Raw genomic sequence first — 23,881 nt, forward strand, 5'->3', positions numbered from 1 at the left:
AAGAGGCTGGAAGGTGTCGTCTGTCATGTTCATTTGCATGTTCGTTTAAAATTAATGGAGGCTGAAATTTAGCTGGGCTTATTTCTGGGCGTCTTCCCAAGGTGTCACGTTGGTCAGACTCGGCGCACACCCTACCCTCCCACCACCACCACCACCCCAAAAAAACAAAACAAAACAAAAAAAACACTGCCTTTGGCTGCCTGAGAGATTCAGACTCCGCCTGCATCCCGGGCATTTCAGACAGGCGGAACCTTTAGCAGGGAATCCCTGTGTGGCTTGGGGAATGCCTTTTCAAGCGTTCCCAGGACGGATGAGTGACGGTCTCCTTAGCCAATCGGCGAGGGTATTCTCGGACAGGAAGCCTTGTGGGGATGAAGCGGCCCAGCATAAACTATTTCCGGGACGCGGCTGTGGGAATCTCAATCTTTGGGCAGTGGGGGTCGTAAAGCATGCAACGGCTGTGGCGGCGCCTCAGGATACGGGGGACTCCCGGCTGCGGATTACACACGGTGCGAGCAGGGATATGCCCCGCCCTCCAAAAAATAATAATAATAAAAATTGCTCCCGGAGCCATTTTCCTGCGCCCCGGAGGCCCGGGAGGAGCGGCCACCCTGGAAGCTGCCTTGTGACAAGAGCCCCTCACCCCTTGCCTCCCGACCAACTGCTGCCTGACAGGTCTCTGCTCTCCCCCAGGCTCCCGCGTCGACCCTTCCCCACTGGCTTGCAGAGAGAGTGAGCCTCTTCGAGGAACTGTGGGCCACGCAGGCAGAGCGCACGGCGGAGAGGGCACGGAGGGAACGGCGCTCAATCCGAGTCCTTGCTCCCGGCAACCTGAGAGTGGACGCTGAGGCCTGGAGCACAACACCCTACCAGGTAGCTCTGCAGATCAGGTACGTGGTCACCATCCTGTGCCCCCCCGCCCGTCGTTATCCCCCTCCTTGCGCAGATGCAGATCTGAAGAGTCTCGGTCCTGAGCCCTGTTGAGGTTTATAAAGCAGGACTGCCAGAAGAGGGGCTGCCAATTATATAGGGCCAGGCACTGTTGCCTCTTTTGATCCTCAAAGTTACCCTTAGAAGTAGGTACTATTATTATCCCCGTGGTAGAGAGACTGAGACAGACTGAGGGGAAGTGACTTGCCCAAGGTCAAACAACTGGTGTCTGAGGTCAAATTCGAACTCGAGTCTTACTGACTACAGTAACTACAGACAACTACAGACTACAGACAACATTCTATCCACAGGCCCACGGAGCTGCCAAAGTTCAATTGTAATTTCTCCACCCAGGGTCTCCACTCTTCCATCATACTTTCCCGTTAAATTTTCCACCTCCAAATCTGTGTGACTATGTGCAGGTCACTTAGTCCTGATTGCCTAGCCCTTACCAAAGTTCTTTTACCTTGGAACCCAATCATTTCTAAGACAAAACGAAAGGGTTAAAAAAAAATTCTATCCCTCTGATTTCATCTTAATCTCTCTTATTTTTGTTCTCTGAAGGTGAAATAACAGGTTCTAATCTCCCAGAGTTCAGTGTTCCCACACCATAGTCTCTGGAATAGGGCAAAATATTTGCCCCATTCTTCTAGGAATTCTGACCCTGGCCTTTTCCTCCCTCTTAGTTCCACTTTAGCAGATACCGCAGTAGCTGCCAGAGTAAATGGAGTCGCCTATGATATGGATCGGCCCTTGGAAGGGGATGCTGACATTGACTTTCTGACTTTTGATTCCCCTGAAGGAAAGGCGGTGAGTGACCCCCTCACTAGCAGGTTAAGCTGGCACCTGAACTGGAAAATATTCCAACTGGATTCCCAAGTCTTATCCTATAGCACTTTTGTTTGCTTCAGTTTCATCTTATAGATAAGGGAAGAATCATAGACCATCCTACCCCTATCATTTGGTTCTTTTTTGTTTTTTTCTTAAAGTTATTTCATCAGTGTAGGCCCTTTCCACCAAAGCACATGGAAACTCTTCTACAACTTTGTAGACAGATTTTGTGATTGCTTTACCTAAAAACATTCTTAACTAAGCTAACCTGATATCTCCAAAAAGCTGAGCTGAGCTTTGCACATCACCAAGTTCAGTATCAAAGCCTTTTGAACTTGGTAATTATAATAACTGATGTTTATATGTAGAACTTTAAAATTTGTGGTCTACTTTACATATATTATTTAGTCCTCACAACAGAATCCTCCCTTTATCTTAAGTCTGGTGCATTTCCTGTTTCCTTTAGTATTGATTATTTACCTGTTCATATTGGGCATTGAATAGAGGAAGTTTCATAGACCCTTATAATTATATGGTAATGTATTTTATTTCCACAACCATCATATTGAGTACAACTAAGTATTATAACACCCCTTTTACAGATGTGAAAGACTCAGTCTGCTTAAGTGTCTTGCCCCAAATCCAAGTTTCCTTCTGGTATTCTTTCCAGTGCATCCTGCCTCTCTCTCTCCTTCCCTTCCCTGGCATATAGTACTCACATGTATTAATAGAAAGGACAGATAGATAGCACACAAGATTGTAAAGCAACATCTGAAATACATTTTTAAACATTCCCTGAGCTTCTCAGTCTACCTCTAGAGTATTAAATCTGAGAGGGATCTTAGAGGTTATGTAGTTTAGGCCTCTTTTACAGATGAAGAAACTAAGGCTCAGAGGTCATACAGGTAGAAAATGTCAAAGCCAGGATCTGAACTCAGGTTCATAAGTGAAATGGCAGGTTCTGAGCTTTTTTCTGCACTATAATATCTCTCTATCTCCTATAGCCAGACTGCCTTTCACCTTCCCCCTATTTTAATTTGTCCAGCTAATGCAGGTTGACTTTAATCTAACCCAAATGTAATTAGAAAAGGAAATCTGCTGTCACTCAGATATCTTGGAGAAGAGAAGACTAAGAGAAAATTCTATATTGTTGGTGCTGAAAGAGAAAGTTATGAAACCAAGGTAGAACCTTACTTAAGGACCTTCATAAGAAGTATATTTTAAGCACAAGAAGCAAGTTTAACATGGGGTTAATGTTTCACACAGATGGGAATTCACTTATGGGAAATAGGATTAGTCTGAGAATCAAAAGATGTGGGTTCTACTCCTGACTCTTTCACTAAGTCAGTGTTTGTTTTGGGACCTTCTCTGGTTTTTCTGGGCCTCGACCTCTGTAAAATTAGGAGGTCTGACCTCTTTCTACTCTCCTATAGTACTCCTGCCCAAGTTACGAAGAGGGTGAAGAGCTAATTAAATATAGAATGTTAAAGGTCAGGAGGTTTGGAGGGAAATATACTGATTACTCCTTTCTTTTGAACCCAGCTGTTCTGGCATTCTAGTGCCCATGTCCTGGGGGCAGCTGCTGAACATCTTCTAAGTGCCCTCCTCTGCCGTGGCCCCAGCACCTCTTGTGGGTTCTATCATGACATAGCACTCCAGGGAAATCGGTGAGTAGAAGAGAGTTAAGGGAGGATGAGAGCAAAAGGAGCTTTTTCAGTAAGCATTTTATGAAGGTAGAGTAGTATTCACATTAGAGAATGCAAAGTGACTGGGTTAAGATTCTCCAGAATTTACTATATTCTTCTGGAATCTATGCTTTCCCAGACTTTATGTTTGTCACTGAGGGAGTGAGATTTGAGTGAGAAATTTGTGTTATATGTCAACCATGGAAAAAGTGGGGAGGAATGGAATTCTTGTCCCTAGTCTCCAACTCTCAGATTCACCTCATACCACCTCTTAAAATGCATGATCCTCCTCTCCTTTCAGGTTTTTTGGTCTAAAATTACTTTAGTCCTTCCCTACTTAATCTCTCCTAACCATTCTCCTCAGCACTAATTATCTTTAACTTTACTCAGCTGGACTGTCTATGCTGTGTCTTTCTTTCATACAGTAGCTTCTGTTTACATCCCTTTGTCTTCTTTGAATATTTGGGTCTTGTCTCCCTTGGTGGTTCTAAGAGATCACATAGAGACAGTACCTGTATCTCTTCTTTCTTCTAAGATCTTCCTCCCAGTTCAGGCTTCTGTTCACTGGGAGTGGTCTCATATGTAGACTAACTAATTCATTTTCTAGGACGGTGCGGGGCTCAGAGCTGCCCATCCTGGAACAGACATGTCAGAGAATTGTGGCTGCTGCTCACCCTTTCCGTCGACTCGTGGCCTCTCGAGAGCAGCTTTGTCAGCTGTTTAAGGTCAGAAAAGGTCAGGGACACTGGGAACCAAGGGTAAGTGGAAGAGACAAAAACAGAGGGAAATGTCTTCTTCCTCTCAATAATATCACCCTCTCCCCCTGACTTCCTTCCCTTCAGGATAACCCTTTTAAGCTTCAACTGATTGAAGACAAAGTAAAGGAGCAGATGGCTACAGTATATGGGTAAGAACAACACAAGTAATGGAGACCACTTCTGTCACTTCTGTTACTAGGTCTGGGGCTATTTTTGTTCCCAGATCTTCCCTCAGTCACCAGGCAGCCTTTCTTCAAAGGTTTGAAGCTGTGAAGAGGAGAAAACTAGAGTCTCAAAAATGTGAGACACTGACTCTGTTACCCCCTTCCTTCTCCCAGATGTGGCACGTCAGTTGACCTTTGCAAGGGCCCCCACCTCCGACATACGGGACAGATTGGTGTGCTGAAGCTTCTGACAGTGAGTAAAGGAAGAGACAACAGGGATTTTTCCCTGCTGACTCTCTAAGGGAGGCGAGTAAGAGAAGGGATTAGTCAATCATATTCCATATCCTAGGGACAACATGAATAGGTTTATTACAAGAAAATTAAAAGTTTGTATAGTATAACTTAAAGAACAAGGAAAATTTGGTACATAGAACAGATTTTGAAAAAACCTGAATCTAAATCAGAGAGGCTCGAGATAAGTTTTTATTGATATCTATTTGTTGTTATTTGGGGTTTTTCATACCACCTCTATGTATACCTACTGTAGCCTTCACCCTCATACCCTTCCAGAGAGCCATTCCTTTTTATTACAGGGATAAGGAAAAGGAAAGATATTAGGCCTTTGATTTCATTAATGTAGGGAACTTCCATATAAGGGATCCCAACCAGAATCAGCCCTGAAACTTAGAGGAGTCCAGGAGAGTTATCTTGGGGACAGAGAGGTTAAGTGACTTACCCTGAGCTACCCACATTGTGTGTGTCCATGGCAGGACTTAGAATCCCAGTTTTCCTGGCTTCAAGACCACCTCTATCCATGACAACACATTTTTCATATTAAAAATTTTTTTCAAAAGAAAAAAGATTCTAAAGTACTAACCAACATATCAGAAAGTCTGACATTATATTCATTGTTCCACATCCATAATTCCCTACCTCTACAAAGAAGTTGGGTGAGGGGGAGGAAATCTTCTCACATATAATTTTGTGGCTCACGTTTTTCATTGTATCATTGATGCTGTTCTTTCCACTGGAATTGTTGTGGTTGTTATGTCTATTGTTTTCCTGGTTCTGCTTCCTTCACTTTGCATCAATTCATTGAAGTCTTTCCTTGCTTCTCTGTATTCATCATGTTCATTGTTTCTTACAGTAATACTCTTTTATATTCATTTACCACAATTTGTTTAACCATTCCCCAATCAATGGACATCTACTTTGATTCCAGTTTGCCATCACAAGAAGTACTACTATAAATATTTTGGTAATAAACTGGTTGGTAGGGTTTTGTGTTGTTTTGTTTTCTTTTTTTAAATGACAAAAATAACTTCCAGACCATAATGGATATATTGTTAAGGAAGATGAACAAACTATATTTTGGTGGGGGGGAAACTAAATATTAATAAGTACTTCATCTAAAAGAGAAAAAAAAGGCTTTAAATGCCATGTGTCAGTATGGTACATAATAGTACTTTTGACTCTAATATTCTGGTTTGCTGTAAGAAATGACAAATACGAAGAATCAAATCATGGAGTGAAGTAAAGAGAACCAGGAAAAATACATTGATTATGGTTTCAAAGGAAACAAAAATTCAAAACTGAATTCCATATAATGATAATAATGTCCAAGTTTGGCCCTGGAGAAGAAGAAGGAAGATATATTTTCATTCCTTCTCTGCAATCATGGGTCCTAGATGACAGGTGTGGAATATCACATAGCCCATCAGATGTGAGTGGCTATTGTGGTCATTTTTGCCAACTTACTATTTTTCCTTTTTTTTTTAAGTAATAATATTTCATAGTGTGGTGGGTAAAAGATAAAATGGTTGAGGAAGCAAAGGTTCAAGCTTCCTAGCATATCAATTTATTAAGCAATATATGCCAATTGCCTAACAAATTGAAACCAGGCTTCCCCAACTTAGGGCCAAACCCAGAATAGAGGGGGACAGATTCTTATGCATTAAAATAATCAAATAAGACCAATTAATTAAAAGAAAATAATTAACCAGGATATAAAACTAAGTAACCAGATTTTTTTTAAACCCTTACCTTCCATCTTAGAATCAATACTGAGAATTAGTTCTAAAGAAGAAGAGTGGTAAGGGCTAGGCAATTGGGGTTAAGTGACTTGCCCAGGGTCACACAACTAGGAAGTGTCTGAGGCCAGATTTGAACCCAGGACCTCCCATCTCTGAGCTTGACTCTCAATCCACTGAGCCACCCAGCTGCCCTCTGTTTTCTAATTGTAGGAAGATTAGGGACTTTCCAAGCTAAAAGAGGGAAAGGGAACAGGTACAGTTTCCTGAAATCAGAAAAAGGTGTCCTACTTCCCCCTTCAATTAAAAGTACCTAGAAACAAATGATTGGTCAATACAGGGCCAATTTACATATAAGACATGGGTTGCTTGAGATGTTTTTTATCCTTTGTTTTCAAAGAGGACCATTGATATCACAGATGATGTCTTGACTTGTCCATGAATTGGATTTAAGTGAGGCAGAGTTGCACAAATTCATCAGCCTCACTCTGTCTTCCAAAGTTATCATAGTCCAGTGGCAGGACAGAATTCAAGATGACTGGTGATGACTTGGGATACAGTAGATGACCTCAGCTTATTCAGAACACAGTACTCTTAAGTATTCCACAGCTCCCACTTTTGCTGCCTTCATGGCACAAATCATTCCCATCCACCTGTTCCACTGAGGGAAGTCTTCACATGCCTGGGCCTGTTAGTTATCCTCAATCTGGTTTAGCCCACCTACCAGAAAGGTTTACCAGAGTGTGGCTGTGGCACATGCTATAGCTTCTAGGAGCCACAGGTGAGAGCTGAGTGGACACCAAAGGAGGAAAGCAGCCCTGAAAATTTCTTGGCAAGCCCTCACACCAGAGGTTCCAGTCTTCCTGAACACCCCATGCACCTTGTATAATTCTGAGAATACTCCTTGCATTAATCTTCAGATAGGACTGGGTTTCTGGTCAGCAGAATCTAGGCCCTTAGTTAAGGGTATCTAAGCAATATAGAGAGGTGATCCAGCTTCTCAGCCCTGCAGGCCTTGTAAAGCCCTCTCTGTTGGATTAGACCCATAATTAAATAGAAAATTAGCTCCAGAATTGAGTCCCAAGATGGAGTTGAATGGTTCACTCAGTTTCTACTGCCACTTGCTGTTCTAATCCTCTCAGTTTCCTAAATAGGTCAGCTCATTGGATGGGACAGAAGGGAGGAATGTATTCAGAAATAAAGATGGTATAAAAAACAAAGTATTTCTTCATATCAATACAAAGAGAATTAGTTGAAATATTGCTCATGTTTTCTAATAATCAGAGATGCAAATTAAGCCAATTTTATAAATTCTTTTGTCTTAGAATCAGTCCTAGTAAGTATCAGCGCAAAGGCAGAAGAGTGGTAAGGGCTAGGCGATTGGGGGTTAAGTGACTTGCCCAGGATCACACAGCTAGAAAGTATCTGAGGCCAGATTTCATTTAAATTCTTTTGAAATCAAATAGGTTAAAATAATTAAAAGTAACAAATTCAGTGCTCTTGGAGTGGGGCAAAAATAAAAATACGCTCACATTCCTTATTGGTAAATTCAAAACTTGCAGAATTTTAGAAAGCAACCTGATAATACAGAGTAAAAGCTATAAAAATAGTCATATTTTTGATGGAATGATAATTCCATTGACACCAATATTACCCTATTAGGGATTGTTGAAGTTTTTTGTTTGTTTTTTAAGGCTCTCCAGAGATTTTCATGGCTTCATTATTATTGAAAAAAATAGAAGCAACCTGAATGTTGAACAGTGGGAGAGGGATTAAATAAGTTGAGGTATTTTAATGTAATGGAATTCCACAATGAAGTTCATATATATACCTATATATATATCAAAGTATGAAAATTTAAAAGAGAGAAAGACCTGCTTGAAATGCAAATTGGGAGGAAAATAGAACAGAATGAGAATAGAGTATATACTATGACCACATGAGAAAAGTAAATGACAATGAATGGACAGAGAATTCTAATGGAGATATAAGAGGAAAAAACTGAAGTTATATTCTGTGTGTTGATATTTATCAATGCAAATATTTCAAAACAGAAAAATTAGTAAGACCGGACCATTTCACTCACTGTATATGATAGTGGGCAAACGAGTATAAATAGCAAAAGTTAAATAGGGAGTTCTAGAAAGTGTCTCTGAGCCAGGTATAGGGCAGGAAGGCTTAGACATAACTGTCAAAGAGGAGGGGAAAGGCCTTCCTGCTTTTGAGCAGTGCACCATAGAATCCCAGCAGGTTGAGGAAGTAAAACTTGGAGCTTTAAAACTACTAGAGCAGAGCCCAGGTCCAAATGTCCCAAGATGGAGAAAGAACCTGGGACTAGGAGTCAGGCAGATCTGGATTCTCAGCCTAACTGACTAGCTCACTCTGACCTTGGGACTATTCCCTTTACTTTTTTTTTTTTAAACCTTTACCTTCTGTCATGGAATCAGTACTTTGTGTTGGCTCCAAGGCAGAAGAGAGGTAAGTGATAGGCAATGGGAGTTAAGTGACTTGCTCAGGGTCACACAGCTGGGAAGTGTCTGAGGTCAGATTTGAACCCAGGACCTCTCATCTCTAGGCCTGGCTCTCAATCCACTGAGTCACCTAGTTGCCCCATTTTTTTGTTCCCTTGACTCTTGGTAACTTATATGTTTCTTTCTGCCAACACTTCATAGAGATACTGTAGATATGATGAAAATGTCACATAAATCGTATGTGGTTTACATGTGAACATAGTGGAGTTGAAGACCCCATTTATCAATAATAGATAAAACACACCATGATCTTGGATTTTATATACAAAACAGTAGGCATGTTATACCTGGGAACTGGCATAAATGGAAGAAAGGTTGTATTGCTGACTAAAGCTTATGGTAATCCAGGCAAGCACTGGTGACTGGCTGAAACATGAAGAGGCCTAGATGGAGGACTCACCAAGCGGATGAGGTGAGGTCACCTAAGCAGTGATCCAAGTGGTCTAAGGTGAACACTTGGTCGATCAATGACAGTGAAAACAAAACTGGAAGTGTATTTAAGACCAAAATTTGAATGGCACAAGAAAGAAATAATTAAACATGGATCCTAAGGATCTGGTCATTGGGAGCCAGCAATTGAAGGTGTCCTGCCGGTAATACTGATGAGAAAAACAGAGGTAGGTAAGGCAAGACAAGCTGTTAAGGGAGACTGGTGGCAGCCCTGTTAGCTCCCCATGTCATCAGTAGGGACATAGCAGAGTTTGCTCTGCAGCCCTTTCTACCTTCCCTTTCCTGTCTTCCTCAGAACTCTTCCTCATCGTGGATAGGGTCTTCAGGGGTTCAGGAGCCGTTGCAGAGAGTGTATGGTATTTCTTTCCCCACTTCTGAGGGTCTGAGAGCCTGGGAGAAGCAAAGGGAAGAGGCAGCCGCAAGAGACCACAGACGCATTGGGAAAGTATGGCAGTGCTGGTCACCGGGGATGGGGGCTGGAAGGGTGGCTTGGGCGGACACTGGGAAGAAGAGGCTGGTGTTGGGAAGGAAGGGAAGGCCTGGCTTGGGACCAAACGGGAACGAGGGAGCTCTGAGGAGCATAGATCCCCAGCCACCTCTGACCCAACTTGTGGATCTCCAGGACCAGGAGCTTTTTTTCTTCCACGAGCTGAGCCCTGGAAGCTGCTTTTTCCTGCCACGGGGGACAAGAGTGTATAACGCACTGATGACTTTCATCAGGGTATGAAGGATCAGAACCATGAGGGGGGATCACTAAAGAGAGAACCAGTAGTCACCCTTGAGGGAGTCAGAGACATTAGAGAAGAGGAAAAGTGCATAGATTTATGTTTGGGGATCAAGGGGGAGACAGCTTGTAAAAACCTAGGCATGTGATGCTCTGAGAGCTTTGCTTGTGTAGAGGCCTGGGGAACTGGGAGCTCTTGCTTCGTCCTGACCCCATCTGCCATCTCCTTCAGGATGAGTATGCCCGTCGGGGGTTCTCAGAAGTGAGGACCCCAACACTCTTCTCCACAAAGCTATGGGAGCAGTCAGGACACTGGAAGCATTATAGTGGAGACATGTTTGTCCTTCGGCCTCCCGACCCTGATGGGCCCGCGGATTGTCAAAACAACTGTTCCACTAACCACCCTCAGAGCATGCTGGCCCTTAAGCCCATGAACTGCCCTGCACACTGGTGAGCTGGGAGGCTGGATCTGATGGGGACTAGACCCAGGAATCTGGGATATTGGAAAGAGAACTGAACTGAGAGTCAGGAGGTCTGTATTCTAAATCTTACTGCCGCTCCCTAGAGGGGAAAACAGAGGAGTTGGACAAGATGTTCTTTAATGTCTCCCAGACCTGACTTTGTAGGATTAGCTGAATGGTAGACATTTGGCGAGCTCCTTCCCTGCACAGGTGGTCACAAGGTATTCAGTGGAATCAGACACAAAATCCTTGGTTTCAGGGGCCTTAGAATTTAGCTGGTAGTAAGATAACACATGTCATAACAATTACAGAGGCACCAACATCAACAGTATAAACTGCTAGAATACAAAATGAACACATACACACAAACACTGATGTGGAGTAGAGGATCGAGCCCCTGACCAGGAAGGGTCAGATAAGTTTTCCCAGAGGAACTCAGTTTTGATGTGCGATGAGAAAAGAGGAGACAAAAGGACATTGCAGGAGCATGGAAGGGTATCACTAAAGGAAAGGAGACAGGAAATTGTCAATTGTGTGGAGGCAGTCAGCAGATTGGCTGGACTAGAGTACAAAGGCAGACTTCAGCATTCCTTTGGGTCTGGGAGTCAGAGGACCTGAATCTCCCCAGAGGACTCCAACTCACTCCCCTGTCCTCCCTCACACCCAGCCTGATATTCGCACACCGACCCCGATCCTGGCGGGAGCTACCTCTGCGGTTGGCGGATTTTGGGGCCCTGCACCGAACCGAGGCCTCAGGGGGTCTAGGAGGCCTGACTCGGCTACGAAGGTTCCAGCAGGATGATGCTCATATCTTTTGTGCTCAAGATCAGGTTATCCCCCTCCCACCTACTTTGTATCATCACTCCTTTTGTTCTCACAAGCTTCTAGCACCTCATTAACTCATTGCACCCTTTGAAGCCCCAAGTTATCCCAGTTTTGTATGCATCTACATACATATTCATCCATTCCCTATGACTTTTTTAACCCTTACATTCTGTCTTAGAAACAACTGGGGCAGAACAATGGGTTTAAGTGACTTGCTTAGTGTTATATAGGGAGGAAGTGTCTGAGGCCATATTTGAACCCAGGTCCTCCCAACTTCAGGTTTGGTGATCTATCCAATGTGCTACCCAGCTGCCCCACTGCTTTGACACTCTTGGTCTCTTTTATTCCCACCACCACCCTTTTTGGTATGGCCATTTGACACTTCCTCAGGCCCTCAACCAAACTTATACCTCCCCCATGTCCTCTCCTCCAGCTAGAGTCTGAGATCCGAGGATGCCTTGATTTCCTTCGCTCAGTCTACACAGTCTTTGGCTTCTCCTTTCATTTGGTGCTGTCTACCAGGCCATCTTCCTTCCTAGGGGAGTCTTTCCTTTGGGACCAGGCTGAACAGGTTAGTACTAGAGGGAAAAGTGGGAACAGGAGCCACAAACGTCTATGGGATTGATAAGAATTAGCAATCCTAGAGCCTTCCCCATTTTTCTGGGAGGAGACAGCAGAAGAGGTTGGAAGACTATGAATGTGGAAAGGGGAGTTCCCTGGAATTTCAGAGTGACTTCATTCTGCCACCCTCTAGATCCTTCAACAAGCCCTGGATGAGTTTGGGGAGCCCTGGGATCTGAACCCTGGAGATGGTGCCTTTTATGGGCCCAAGGTGAGTCACAATTCCTGAATGGATGAAGAGCACATGTGCTAGGAAGTGGGGACAGGCACTTCCTCTGGAGTCGGAGAACCTTGGTTTAAATTCTACCCCTGGTACCTAAGTCACCTTAAACAAGTCACTTATTTTCCCTGGTCTTCAGTTTTCTCATGAAGAGATTGAACTAGATGGCCTCTGGGGTTCCTTCTATTCATGATCCAAGGTTCAGCGTGATGGAGGATCCAATGCTAACCAACCCCATGTACGGTCTTTCTCTAGATTGATGTTCATATCCAGGATGCCCTGGGAAGGCCCCATCAGTGTGGAACAATCCAGCTTGATTTCCAGCTGCCTTTGAGATTTGGCCTCCAGTATATGGGGTATGGACGCTTCCCCACTCCATGTCTCTTCGTGGTACTCCAAGGCATCCAGCCCATGAATACAGTATCCATCCCCTTTCTCACTTGGTCCTTTTTGCCAGAAATCAATACTGTGCATATAAAACAGTTCAGTTCCATTTGACAAATATTCATTAAGCACCCACTGTTTAAAGTGCTAGGAATACCAAGAGAAACACAACAGTCCCTACCTCCAAGTCCCCGGCATTCTCTTGGGAGGAGGCTCCCACTTCTTCCTCCATCTCAAATTTCTAGGGAGCTTTTCCTGGGGTTTCTGGGCCAGGGAGATGAGAAGAAAAGTTTTGAGCTGTTTCTGATTTCCTCCTTCCTACCCATCAAGGCAAGCAGGGGTCCTGGAGCGCCCAGTCCTCATTCACCGAGCAGTGCTAGGCTCAGTGGAAAGAATGTTGGGGGTGCTGACTGAGAACTATGGAGGCAAATGGTAAGACCACTGAACCCTAAGTTCTGACCTCTTACCCCAACAGAGGCAGCAGGGCATAGTGGATAGGAAGGTCTGCATGCAAATCCCACCTGAGACAGTTCCTAGCTCCCTGGCTCTAGGGAAGTTATTGAACTTCTGTCTCAGGGTGCTCTTCTGTAAAATGGAATGAGGGGGAAGGGGCCTTCCTGCTCTGACTCTCAGATACACACAGCCCCACAGCATCTAAATTGTTTTACTCCTTTATGTCCTGGCACACTTCCCCAGGCTTTATTGTCCCCATTCCGTTCTCGTGGAGGAGTAACTCTGCACTTTCTCCTCTCAATTTCAGGCCACTGTGGCTCTCTCCACTCCAGGCTATGGTCATCCCCGTGGGAGCTGAGCAAGAGGGTTATGCTCGAGAGGTGAGGGGGAGCTTGGGATCAGAGCTTGGAAAGAATGAGGGAACATGGTCAGGGTCAGGAAGGAATGGGAGCCAGGAAAAGCCACCGTGTACAAGAAGCCTTGTTAAACCCCTGCTCTGGGAACAGGGCGGGGATAGAGACAAAAATGAAACTCCCTTCCCTCAAAGAGCTTACGTTCTTCTGGGGGGGGAGTGGACAGCGTCTACCCAGATCAGTCTGGGATATGGTCACCTGGAAAGGGAAAGAGCATTACAGAGGGGGTAGGGAAGGCTTCGTGAAGAAGAGACGCTTGAACCTGGAAGGAAAAGATTCAGAGGCAGAGCTGAGGCTGTGGATTAGGAGTGGATGAGGGTGTTGGAGGCCAAGCCGAGTGAACAGCTCGTTGTCCAGTTGAGCCGGAGCTCCAGTAGGTTCATGAGACGAGATTCCCGGTCGGACTCTCCTTGCCCTTTGGTTGCCAGTGACGTCATCTCTTCCCAAACTTTCATCCAGGTGCAAGAAGCCCTGCAGGCCGCAGGTCTGGCCGGTGACTTGGATAAGGACCCGAGCCTGACCCTCAGCCGGAGAGTCCGACGGGCCCAGCTTTCTCAGTACAATTTCCAGTTTGGTGAGTGATTCCAAATGGAGGAGCAGAGCTGGCCCCCAGAATCCCAGGGTGCCACCTGTGCTGGGGCACCCTCTCCCTCTTCTTCCCAGTCAGCCTATATCAACTCAGTCAGACTGAGGCTCATTATCTCCCCGGGGCCTAAAGGAGCTGGGAAGTGGAGCACAACTTCTTTGGCGCCCGTGCCCATCTTCCCCCACTCAGCATCCTTCCACCTCTGGGACTAATTGTTTTCTTTTTTTTAGCTTTATCAAAAAGGGACAAGAGGGATTAATGAGGTTATTAAGTAATTGTCTTTGCTTGTTTATCCTGCACTGCAAGAGAGCCCTGGGGAATGGAGGCACGAATGACACATTCTGGGACAAGGGACAAGGAACGTCTTGGTGGTTTCTCACCATAGCATAGTGGATAATCATGACTTGGGAGGACCTGGGTTTGAATCCTGCCTTAGAAACCTGAGAATTGTGTGACTGTGGGCAAGTCCCTAAGAATCTCTCTACAATGGGGATGTTAATCTACCTTCAAGGGCTGGAGCGCTGAGCAGATGAGATGATCAGTATCCAGTCGAGGGCTCTATCTGTGGGAGCCCTCACGGTTAGGGCCTCTTTTCCCCATTTTTCCAGGGCTTAGCCCTCGCTTTCCAGAGTAGACAATGAGCGTGCCTCCCCTGGTTTGCTTCTGACTAGCTTTCCCTCGTGCTCTGTGAACCCTTTGTCTCTGCCTAGGTTGTTTGTGACATCCTCTCATCTCGTGCACCCTGTTAACTCTCGCCCCTGGATCCCTGACTGGAAATGATAATGGGGTGCGGAAGCTGGGAAGGAAAGGGAAGAAACGGTTGTTTCTTATCTGGCCTCCCCTCCTCCGAAGGCTGGCCAGCCAAGGGCACACTAAATATAACCCTCTTCCTCCTGTCACAGACATTTTCAGGGATCCTGGTCTCTCCAAGAAGCCCAAGTGGGCCGGCGCTGCGCCCTGCTTCTGGAGCCGCAGTTCCCGCTCTAACCCGCCTCTTCCTTCTCCCATAGTGGTGGGGCCCAGAGAGCAGAGTCGGGGGACGGTAAACATTCGAACGAGAGACAGCGGCCAGCTGGGAGAGCGGCCGGTTGCCGAAGCTGTAGTTCGGCTTCGAGAGCTGCGGGACGCCAGGGTCCCCAATGCCGAAGAGCTGTTTTGAGCCGTCTCCTGAGAGCCTGTGGAAGCATTTGGGGCCTGAGCCACCGGCCTGTGGAGAGAAGAGAATGGGACACGATGGCCCCCCGGGAGGGGGTCCCATTTGGGGGGTTTCCCTGGAGCTCTGCTTGAGCCGGAGGGCAGAGGCACAGGGGGCATCCGTCTGTCCGTCCCCTGAGCGTCACATTCCCAAGGTCTGGGGGGAAAGAGAATAATGACGAGAATAAATGGGAACCTTCAGCTGTTTGTCCCGGTCAGCCCTCTGGGTCAAAGAAATGGGGAAAAGGCTAAGCTCTGCCCACGGCCTACCCAGGCTCTCCAATTCTGAATGAAAGCAGCCAAGCACGGGAGGTAGAGGAATACACATCCTGGCCCCTGCAGGACCCCCCTCTAGGGCAGGCAGGTGAGGGGGGAAGCGGGACATCCAAACAGAACGTTCTCTCCCAGCCCTGAAAACATCTCGCCCTGTGCCCTGCGCCCCCTCTCGGGACTGCCCATCGGGCCAGTGGGGGGAGGGGGGGAATCCCAAATATCCGACTGGAGGGGCCCCTGGAATCCTGCCCTTAGGAGTCACCTCAGCTGGAGAGGCATCTCTGTGACCTCGCCAGGCTGGGGGAGGGGGTGGAGGTTGCCAGGGATTAGGGTGAGTCAGAGCAGGAAGCCCCGGGCTTGGGCGGGAGCTGGAAGGGGCCCTATAAGAGGAGGAGGAACCTCACGAGCAATCACAACAGCTCAGACTGCAACCGGACCAGTAGGCCTCGGCCCCTGACAGCCCTGAACGACGGGCCCCATGCCCGCCGCCTGCCCCGCCATGGGGGCCACAGCCCTAGCAGCTCTCCTCCTCATGCTCCTGGCCTTGGGCGCTTCTGCTCAGGGAGGTGAGTGTGGGCCAGCCTGGGGTTCAGTGGGGAAGATGCCCCGGCACGCTGCCTGGGCACACAGTAGGCGCTCCATTGGAGTGGCCGAGCCCTCATAAGCCCATTTATCGGTCCCTGCTGAGAGCCAGGTTCAACCTTTGCTCCAAAAGTAACTGTGACTGGGCGAGCCACTCAGAGCCTCAGCTTGCTGCTTTGTAAAATGGGAAGATGAACATTTTTACTTGCATACATTTTGGAAGAATCCAGAGGAAAGTGCTCTGTAAAACCCAAAAGTCTGCTACTGCTGGTGGATGGCGAGGCCCTGTGTCCTCCCTATCTATCCTTCCCACCCCAAGCAGAACGCCCCGGCACCCGCTCTTACAGGCCGTCATCGGGGAAGGGGCTGCTCTCATTGATGCTGGAGGAGAGGCGTGAGGGGAGGGAGGACAACCAGAAGGGGTTTGACGGCACGTTAACAGCAGAAAGCAAGTTGGCTTTCAAGTCAGAGGATCTGGGTCGGGTCCCAGCTGTGCCACTTCCTACTTGTGTGTCCTGGGGCAAGTCGGCTTCTCCAGGTCTCGGCTCTCCTCCATTAAATAAGAGGGTTCGATGAGATAACGATATTAGCTGGGCTTACTGGCACTAGGCAGGCGATGAAGCATCTCTGGGGCAGAGGGGGGATGGAGGACTCCTGGGAGAGAGAACAGAGTGGCAGGGAGGGAGGGAGGGAGGAGTGGTGTCTGGGCAGCCCGGCAGAACCCCCCAAGTCCCTGAGCAGCGGGGACGCCAGGCCTGGGAGAGCCCGGCGGATGGAGGAAAGGCAGTGGCAGCCATCAGGGCCTCCTCTGGCCACCACCAGAGCCTCTGACTCAGCAGCCCCTCCCGGCCTCATGTGCCACATTCCCTTCGGGCCAGGCTGGGGTGAGGCTTTGGGCCAGGATGGAGGGTCACCCGCTGGTGCCCCATCAGCTGATGGGCTCCGAAAACCCCATAGGAGAGGCGGGAGACGAGCTTGAGGCAGGCTGGCACCGAGGAAGTCTCTGTCTAGGGCTCTGTCCCAGCCCTTCCTAGGGGGGCCTTTCAATAAATTCTGTTTAATTTTTTTTTTAAACATCTGAGTATCCAGAATGTGGGAGGCTGTGGGCTGGGCCCTTTGGGGACACAAAGACCAAAAAGATCCCTCATCAGAGCAGCTGCATGGCTCAGCAGACAGAGAGCCAGGCCTAGAGAGGGGAGGTCCTGGGTTCCAATCTGGCACTTCACAGCTGGGTGACTCTGGGCAAGTCCCTTCCCTGCCATGGCCCAGCCTGACTGCTCTTCTGCCTTGGAACCCGTCCCCAGAGTCTAAGGGGGAAGAGGAGGGTTTCCAAACACAAAAACATAAGGCCCCTCGTCCCTAAAGAACTCCCAACAGAATTGCACAGACTTTGGGGGGCGGCCGGCATCGAGCCCTGGTCCCCGCCCTTCTCCCCAGCCTCCCTTCTTTTCATCCGGGCTCTGGACAAGACAGGAGGTCGGAGGCCCTCATGCCCTCCTAGTAAAACAAAGCAAAGGGGGCGCCTCCTGAGCACGTCCTCCCCCCTCAGGGCCCTCGGAGCAGAGAGAAGCCATTCCAGAACATTTCCCCAAAGAAGGTGAGAAGGCTGGAGGCTGGGGAGGAGGAGGGGGAGAGGCCTCGGGCCGACATCTCACAGAACCATTCCCTCCTAGTGGGCTACGCAGCCCCTCCGGCCCCTTCCAGCCCGCAAAAGCCTGACCTCCAGGACCTCGTCATCTCCCATCGTGCCTTTGAGGGACAGACGGAAGGTGAGGCCCGGGCTCTGCCCTGCCCGCAGACCCTGCTTTCCTGTCCGGCCACAGGTGGGGGGCCAGGCCTTCCGGCTGCTCCGTCACCGGCTCTTGTCCCCACAGCCCAGGACTTCTTCGAAGACTTCCCTCTACAGCAGGCCCAGAGCCCTCAGAAACTGTCTCTGGGGAAGAAAGGTGAGCGCTGCCCCCAGTACCAACGCGGTCTCCCGGGCCCTCTCCAAGCCCAAGGAGCCCCCCCCCCCCCAGCATCTGAAGCTCCAGCCATGACCTTCCGGCCTGGCCCTGGAACACCTCCCCATTGGGCCCCTCTGAGGCCAAGCAAAACCCTTCCTACTCCTTCCCCCTCCACAGGGCGCCTTCTTTTAGCGCTGGGCCCGCATCAGCCTGGCCAGCTCCCCCTCCTCTCGGAGCCTTCACGGTTCATCTTCTTCCTCCCCTCACAGAGCCCTCTCCCAGCAGAGCGGTGCCCATCCAAAAGGAAGTGGAGCCCCCTCGCCATCTTCCCATGGACCAGAGAGAAGGTAATCTTCGTTGTTTCCCGGCCCCACGAGGAGGGAAAATCACTGGTCCTGTCCCCCACGAGAGCGTGGGGCGGTCACTCCCTCACCCACCCTCTCCCCGCCACAGCGCAGTCTTCCTCCCCCGCTCTGGAGTCTGAGGAGATTCCCCACCAAGAGCAGAAAGAAGGTAAGTCCCACCCTTTGGGGAGTCCGAGGGATCCCCTAGTCAGATGCCTCATTTCCCAGATAAGGAGCCCGGGGAGGCGCCCGGGACTCCGGACTCCCTTCCCTCTTCACACTCCCTTTCCCAGGGGTGCCCCGCTTGGGTCCAAGGAGGCTGGGGAAAGAAGCCAGAAGCGTGGCTCCCCGTCCTGACCACTTTTCTCTCTCTCCCAGTCATTCCCTCTCAATTTGGAGAGCTGCCCCCGGCCCTGGGAGAAGGTAAGGCCGAGGAATGCTGCCTCGCTGTCCTCCGGCTCTCCCCCTCCCCTTCCCTTCTCCCCATCCTTCCTCCCCCTCTCCGGCCTCTGCTCTTCCTGGACCCCGACGGCCAGCTCACTAGCTGATGGGCGCCCGTCCTGTCCCCAGAGCACCAGCAGCCCCGGCGCTGCCGACCGGAGGGCCGCCCCGTGGGCTGGGGCCACCGGCTGGACAGCTTCCCCCCCGGGCGCCCTTCCCCGAAGAATATGCACCAGATCTGCCACCCCGAGCGCAAGCACGTGGTCTACGGCCCCTGGAACCTGCCTCAGACCGGCTACTCCCACCTCAGTCGCCAGGGAAATGCCCTCAACTTCCTGGAGACGGGCTACACCCGCTGCTGCCACCTCCCGAAAGACCAGCTGGATTGCGCAGAGTTTGTGGTGAGTGCGGCGGCCGGAGGGCTGGGGGAGGGACGGAGCTCCCGGCTGTCGTCCGCGGCGCGGCTGAGGGTCTCCCAAGTGGGCGCGTCGGGAGCCCGGCAGCGCGCATGTGTTTATCGCCCGAGTTGTCTGGCGGCTCTGGCCCGAGGAGGGCTCGGGGCGGCAAACCTCCGGAATGACCACCTCTTTTTGCTCTAGTGGGCAGATGCCCTGTTTCGGTTCTGTGAGTCTGAATTCTCAGTCAAGACCAGAGCCTATTCGTGCTGTTGGCTTCGGGGGGAGGCCCGCCTCTCCTGCTTCCAAGAGCGCGCCCCCCAGGCGGACTACGAGCGCCTCCATGAGCCCTGCCCCCCTCCCACCCCCAGGCCTGCCCCTGGCCTGGAGCTGTCCTTTCCCCCCGGAGTCCCCTCCCCGGACAACGTTAGGAACATTTGCCGGCTACGGCGATTCCGATCCGTCCCCCGAGGACTCCCCACCATGGACCACGTCCAGCGGCAGCTCCGGGCCCTGACGCAGCTGGAGGGCAAGTTCAGGCGCTGCTGCCACCAAGGAGACAACTACACCTGCGCGCGGCAGGCCGTAAGTGAGGGTCCCTCCTATCTCTGGTCTCATCGGCCGACTCCGACCTCTGATCCTGTCTGTCCTGTCCGTCAGTCCGTCTACCTCTGACCTCTGATCCCAGCCATCAGTCCATCCACCTCCAGCCAGATCCCAACCTCCGATCCCGCTCATCCGACGGTGCATCCAATCTGAGCTCTGATCCCGTCCATCAGTCCATCCACCTCCGACCTCTGAGCCCGCCCGTCCATCCATCCGTCTCCAACCTGCATCCATCCATGCGTCCGTCTCTAACCTGCATCCACCTCCAGCACCTGGTCCCAGTCCCTCCTGGCCCTCATCCGCCTGCAGCCCCAACAAGCTCCAGCAGGCTCCAGCCGCCCCTCCGTCCTTGACCCATTTAGAGTCACGTTCCCCAGGGACCGAGGATGCCAGCCTAGGGCTGTCCTCTCTCCAGAGAAGGCCCACCTTCGAGTCTCCCAGGCTGAGAGGGAGGACGCGCCGGCCTTCTCTCCTTCCGCCTCCGCCCATTCTGACCTCCTTCTGCCTTCTCACACAGTGGGAGGAGGCTCTGGACAGTTACTGCGACGAGGAGCTGGCCATTAAGACCCACCACCACGTGTGCTGCCAGCACCCCGCCAGCCCTGCCCGGGACATCTGCTTCGCTCGCCACGCCCCCTACCCCAACTACGATCGGGACATCTTGACGGTGGACCTCAGCCGGATCACTCCCGACACCATGGCCCAGCTCTGTGGACACCGCAAAGTCCTCACCAAGCAGTAAGTCTGCCCTCCTACCCGGCCAACTTCCTTCCCTCAAAAGCCTACAATCCCTTGAAGAGCGAGAGCCAGGTGTAGAGATGGGAGGTCCTGGGTGCAAATGTGGCCTCAGAGTCCCTTCCCCCCAGGGCCAGGCCCTCACCCCTCAAGTACTGATTCTGAGGCAGGTACAGGCTTACAAAGAACAAAGACAGTGAAGCAGGGGCCACCTCCCCCACCTGCCTGAGGCCACTAGAGTCCATGAGTTATCATTGAAGTGGAGAATTTGTTGTGAGAACGTTGCAGCGAGGCAGCCCATTTTCTCTCCTCAGTAAGCACATTCCTGGGCTTATCCGGAACATGACAGCCCGATGCTGTGAGCTGGCACCACCAGAACAAGGGTTCTGCGCAGAGGAGGAGGTATGCCGAGGAGGGGGCGCAGGGATCGCCGGTTCGGGTGGCTTCTTCCGTGTCTTGAGCAAGGAGGCCTTTCTAGGGGAGAGACAGGAGGAGGAGGAAGAGAATGACTTGCGGTTCTCAGCCCTAGATGGTTCATCTCCACGCTCCCTGCCCCCCTTTTCCTCATGCCTCTTCTGGGCCTCAGGCTGGGCCCCATTCTCCTATCTCCAACTTCTAGGAACCTTTCTAGCACTTGCAGATTTGCACATCTGTCCGGCATCTGGACTACAGCTTTAGTCCTGAAGGGGCTTTGCTCCGTCTCCCATGAAAAGCCCTTGGAAGAGGAAAAGGGTCTGGGGCCAAAAGGCCCACTGGGAGAGGATGGGGAGAAGAATGGCAAGCATCTGTGGGCCATTTGGGGCAAGGGGAGAAAAATAGCAACAATTCTAGGGAAAATGCATTTTCAACGTTTTCCATGGCTAAATATATCTCCTTTAACAAACCTTGGGGACCAACGTATCTTTGCTTCCCCTACACACACACACCTTTCTCTACAATCCTTCTCCTCATAGAAATCAGCCTTCATCAGAGATCTTTGTGGCTCCCGACGTGACTCGTGGAGGGATACTGAATCCTGTTGTGACCATTCCCCGGGGGATGAACAGACCTGCTGCTTCAATACTCACTACCTAAGGAACGTGGCCTTGGTGGCTGGAGTGCCCCAGAAACCCAGAGGCCAGCAAGGGACAGGAACAACTGAATTACCTCTTGTCACCCCCACCCCAGAGCACAAAGGAGAATGAACCAAAGCTGGCTAAACTTTAGTGAGGACCTGAAAGGGGAAGGAAATCTCTTTCCCTCTACAAACTGTCTTTCTAATAAATACATTGGTCTTGGAGTCGGTACCTCTTGTTTGTCTGTTCTCCATCCCACAAGGCACTGCTTTCCCTACCTCAGTTTCCTCCTGAGACAAGGCCTCTTGGATCCACTCTCTCCTTCCCTGACTGTGGAAGAAAGAGTTGAAATTTGGTATTTGAGAAAGTCCTATAATGATGCTAAATAACCCCATTTTACCTTTCCCAAACATTTAGATGTTCTTCTTCATTTATGGACACTGAAAGTTAGAGCTGGAAGTGCCCCCTGGATACCCAGGCCATCTTCCAAAAGGAAGCTCAAAATTTAAGGGACTTAGTAAAGTTGACTGTCCTCTGACTCCAAATCTATGATTTTCCCTTGAAGGGGGAAGGAAGGGAGGAAGGAAGGAAGGAGGGACAGAAGACAGACTTTAAGTACCTGCTATGTGCTGGGACTTTACAAATATCTCTTCACAACCCTGAGATATTGGTGCTATTATCCCCATTTTACAGTTGAGAACACTGAAGCAGACATAAGTGAGGTGCTCAGGGTCACACAGCTAGGAAGGGATTGGGGCTGGATTTGAACAAAAGTCTTCCTGGCTCTAGGCCCAAAGTTCTCTCTACTGCCCCAATCTCAATAAGATTGTGGAGGGGTTCTGATCCTGAATACTTTTCCCTGCCTTGGGCTTCTGGCCAGGCTGGGCTGGTGTCCAGGACTCTTTACTCCTCCCCTCTAGAGGGTAAGCAGGGCCCAAGTCCAAAGAGACTGGAGAATGTCCTGGGTGGCCTTGGAGGAGGGCAGGGTAGCCTTCCATGGGATGGAGAGCACAGGCTTTAGAGGTGAAAGGGACTTGGTGGGGGCTCAGGTTGTGGCCTCAGACAGGGTTGGGGCACCAGGCCAAGGGGAGGGTGTGGTGTGAATTCATCAGAATTTGCGGTTTGCCCCTAAGTGTTCACAGAACCCAAACCGTGCCCCACAGCCCACACTCTTGGGGGAAACCACAGGCTTGCAGGAATAGATGCTCACTGGATAGCTATTCTGTGATTGGCCAAAAGAGCCCATCATTCTCAAGGAGAACCAATCAGGTAGTGGGATGCTCTCTAGGGGACATGGGAGACCCACCTCCCTGGCTCCTGGAGGGAGCCTGGCCTCTGGCCCAGCAGCTTGGTCTGGCTCACTTTCTATGGTCTGGACTACAACTGCGCCGCCTGCCGGATTTGGGGGATTTCTGGATAAGAAAGCCTGTGAGCAGGGGTCCACTGGGCCAAGTTGGGCTGTTGTCTTGTGGGAAGGTCCCTCTGACTCCATGCACTTGGAAAGAAAGCTTTGACCACTCCACCTTGATGCTAAATAGCACAAGGTCATGTTGTGAGAGATTGTGCTGTGTGCTGCTTGTATAAACCCAGTAGGCTGCATCCATCGTCCAGGCTGCCATTTTATTTTCCCTTCATGGCTGGCTAAGAAATATGTCCCAGTACAAAGGGACCACAAGCAAAGCTATGATTAGTTCTCAAAAGAACCAAGCAATCACAATGAAAATACTCAAAATCTTTCAGTCCTTTAATAACATTGCTGTCTACATGAGACAGTGTCTAAACTATTTCTGGCATTCAAGGCTTTTTTACAACCTAGCTTGAGCTGGATAAAGGAAATGGTAAACTATCCTAGTGTCTTTGCCAAGAAAACCCCATGTGGGGTCACAGAGTCAGAAACAGACTTAAGGGCAATATCTATGGTTCTTAGGTTCACTTCAAAGAGAGAATGGAATCCTAGGTGCAGAGTACCAGATTTTGTGAGTTGTCTTTGCTACAAGTATATTTATTCTACATGTGTGTTTCACTACCATCAGCAAAATCTAAGCCTCTTCTTCCTATGATTATCCCTATTCATGAGTGTATCCCCACTTTATGGGGGGATGTTTCGTGATTAATGGTCTTAAGTAAATGATGCCTTTAGCAAGAGTAAATTTAAAATCTCATTAAATATATAGGCTGATTGTTATTAGGGAGCACATTGGCAGAAGTGTGGAAGCAAGGGTGTTAGGAATACAGACCCATAGG

General features: G+C 49.7%; 2 protein-coding genes across 3 annotated transcripts; both read left to right on the forward strand.

Annotated features, from left to right (window-relative positions):
• Positions 1-353: 353 nt before the first annotated feature.
• Positions 354-15,461, forward strand: TARS2 (threonyl-tRNA synthetase 2, mitochondrial). The gene is made up of 18 exons (XM_001370721.3): positions 354-509; positions 694-890; positions 1,617-1,740; positions 3,304-3,428; positions 4,054-4,171; positions 4,289-4,353; positions 4,543-4,621; positions 9,675-9,824; positions 10,002-10,100; positions 10,336-10,553; positions 11,232-11,394; positions 11,823-11,960; positions 12,144-12,221; positions 12,486-12,586; positions 12,945-13,046; positions 13,375-13,447; positions 13,940-14,054; positions 15,077-15,461. Exons 1-18 carry the CDS (start codon positions 450-452, stop codon positions 15,223-15,225), a joined length of 2,154 nt encoding a protein of 717 aa, XP_001370758.1. The 5' UTR covers positions 354-449; the 3' UTR covers positions 15,226-15,461.
• A 31-nt stretch (positions 15,462-15,492) lies between these two features.
• On the forward strand, positions 15,493-21,861 carry ECM1 (extracellular matrix protein 1). 2 transcript variants are annotated; one of them, XM_001370751.4, is made up of 13 exons: positions 15,493-15,624; positions 15,953-16,099; positions 17,665-17,712; positions 17,789-17,884; positions 17,990-18,061; positions 18,331-18,408; positions 18,515-18,574; positions 18,784-18,828; positions 18,976-19,247; positions 19,446-19,826; positions 20,365-20,585; positions 20,897-20,984; positions 21,536-21,861. In XM_001370751.4, the coding sequence occupies exons 2-13, from the start codon at positions 16,012-16,014 to the stop codon at positions 21,764-21,766; spliced, it is 1,680 nt and encodes a 559-aa protein (XP_001370788.2). In that variant the 5' UTR covers positions 15,493-15,624; positions 15,953-16,011; the 3' UTR covers positions 21,767-21,861. The 2 variants fall into 2 exon arrangements, with proteins under 2 accessions (XP_001370788.2, XP_007485444.1); XM_007485382.3 differs by lacking the exon at positions 19,446-19,826 and having other exon boundaries at positions 15,612-16,099.
• Positions 21,862-23,881: the final 2,020 nt, after the last annotated feature.

This window comes from Monodelphis domestica, chromosome 2 (genome assembly GCF_027887165.1).
Source record: "Monodelphis domestica isolate mMonDom1 chromosome 2, mMonDom1.pri, whole genome shotgun sequence".
Classification (NCBI taxonomy): domain Eukaryota; kingdom Metazoa; phylum Chordata; class Mammalia; order Didelphimorphia; family Didelphidae; genus Monodelphis; species Monodelphis domestica.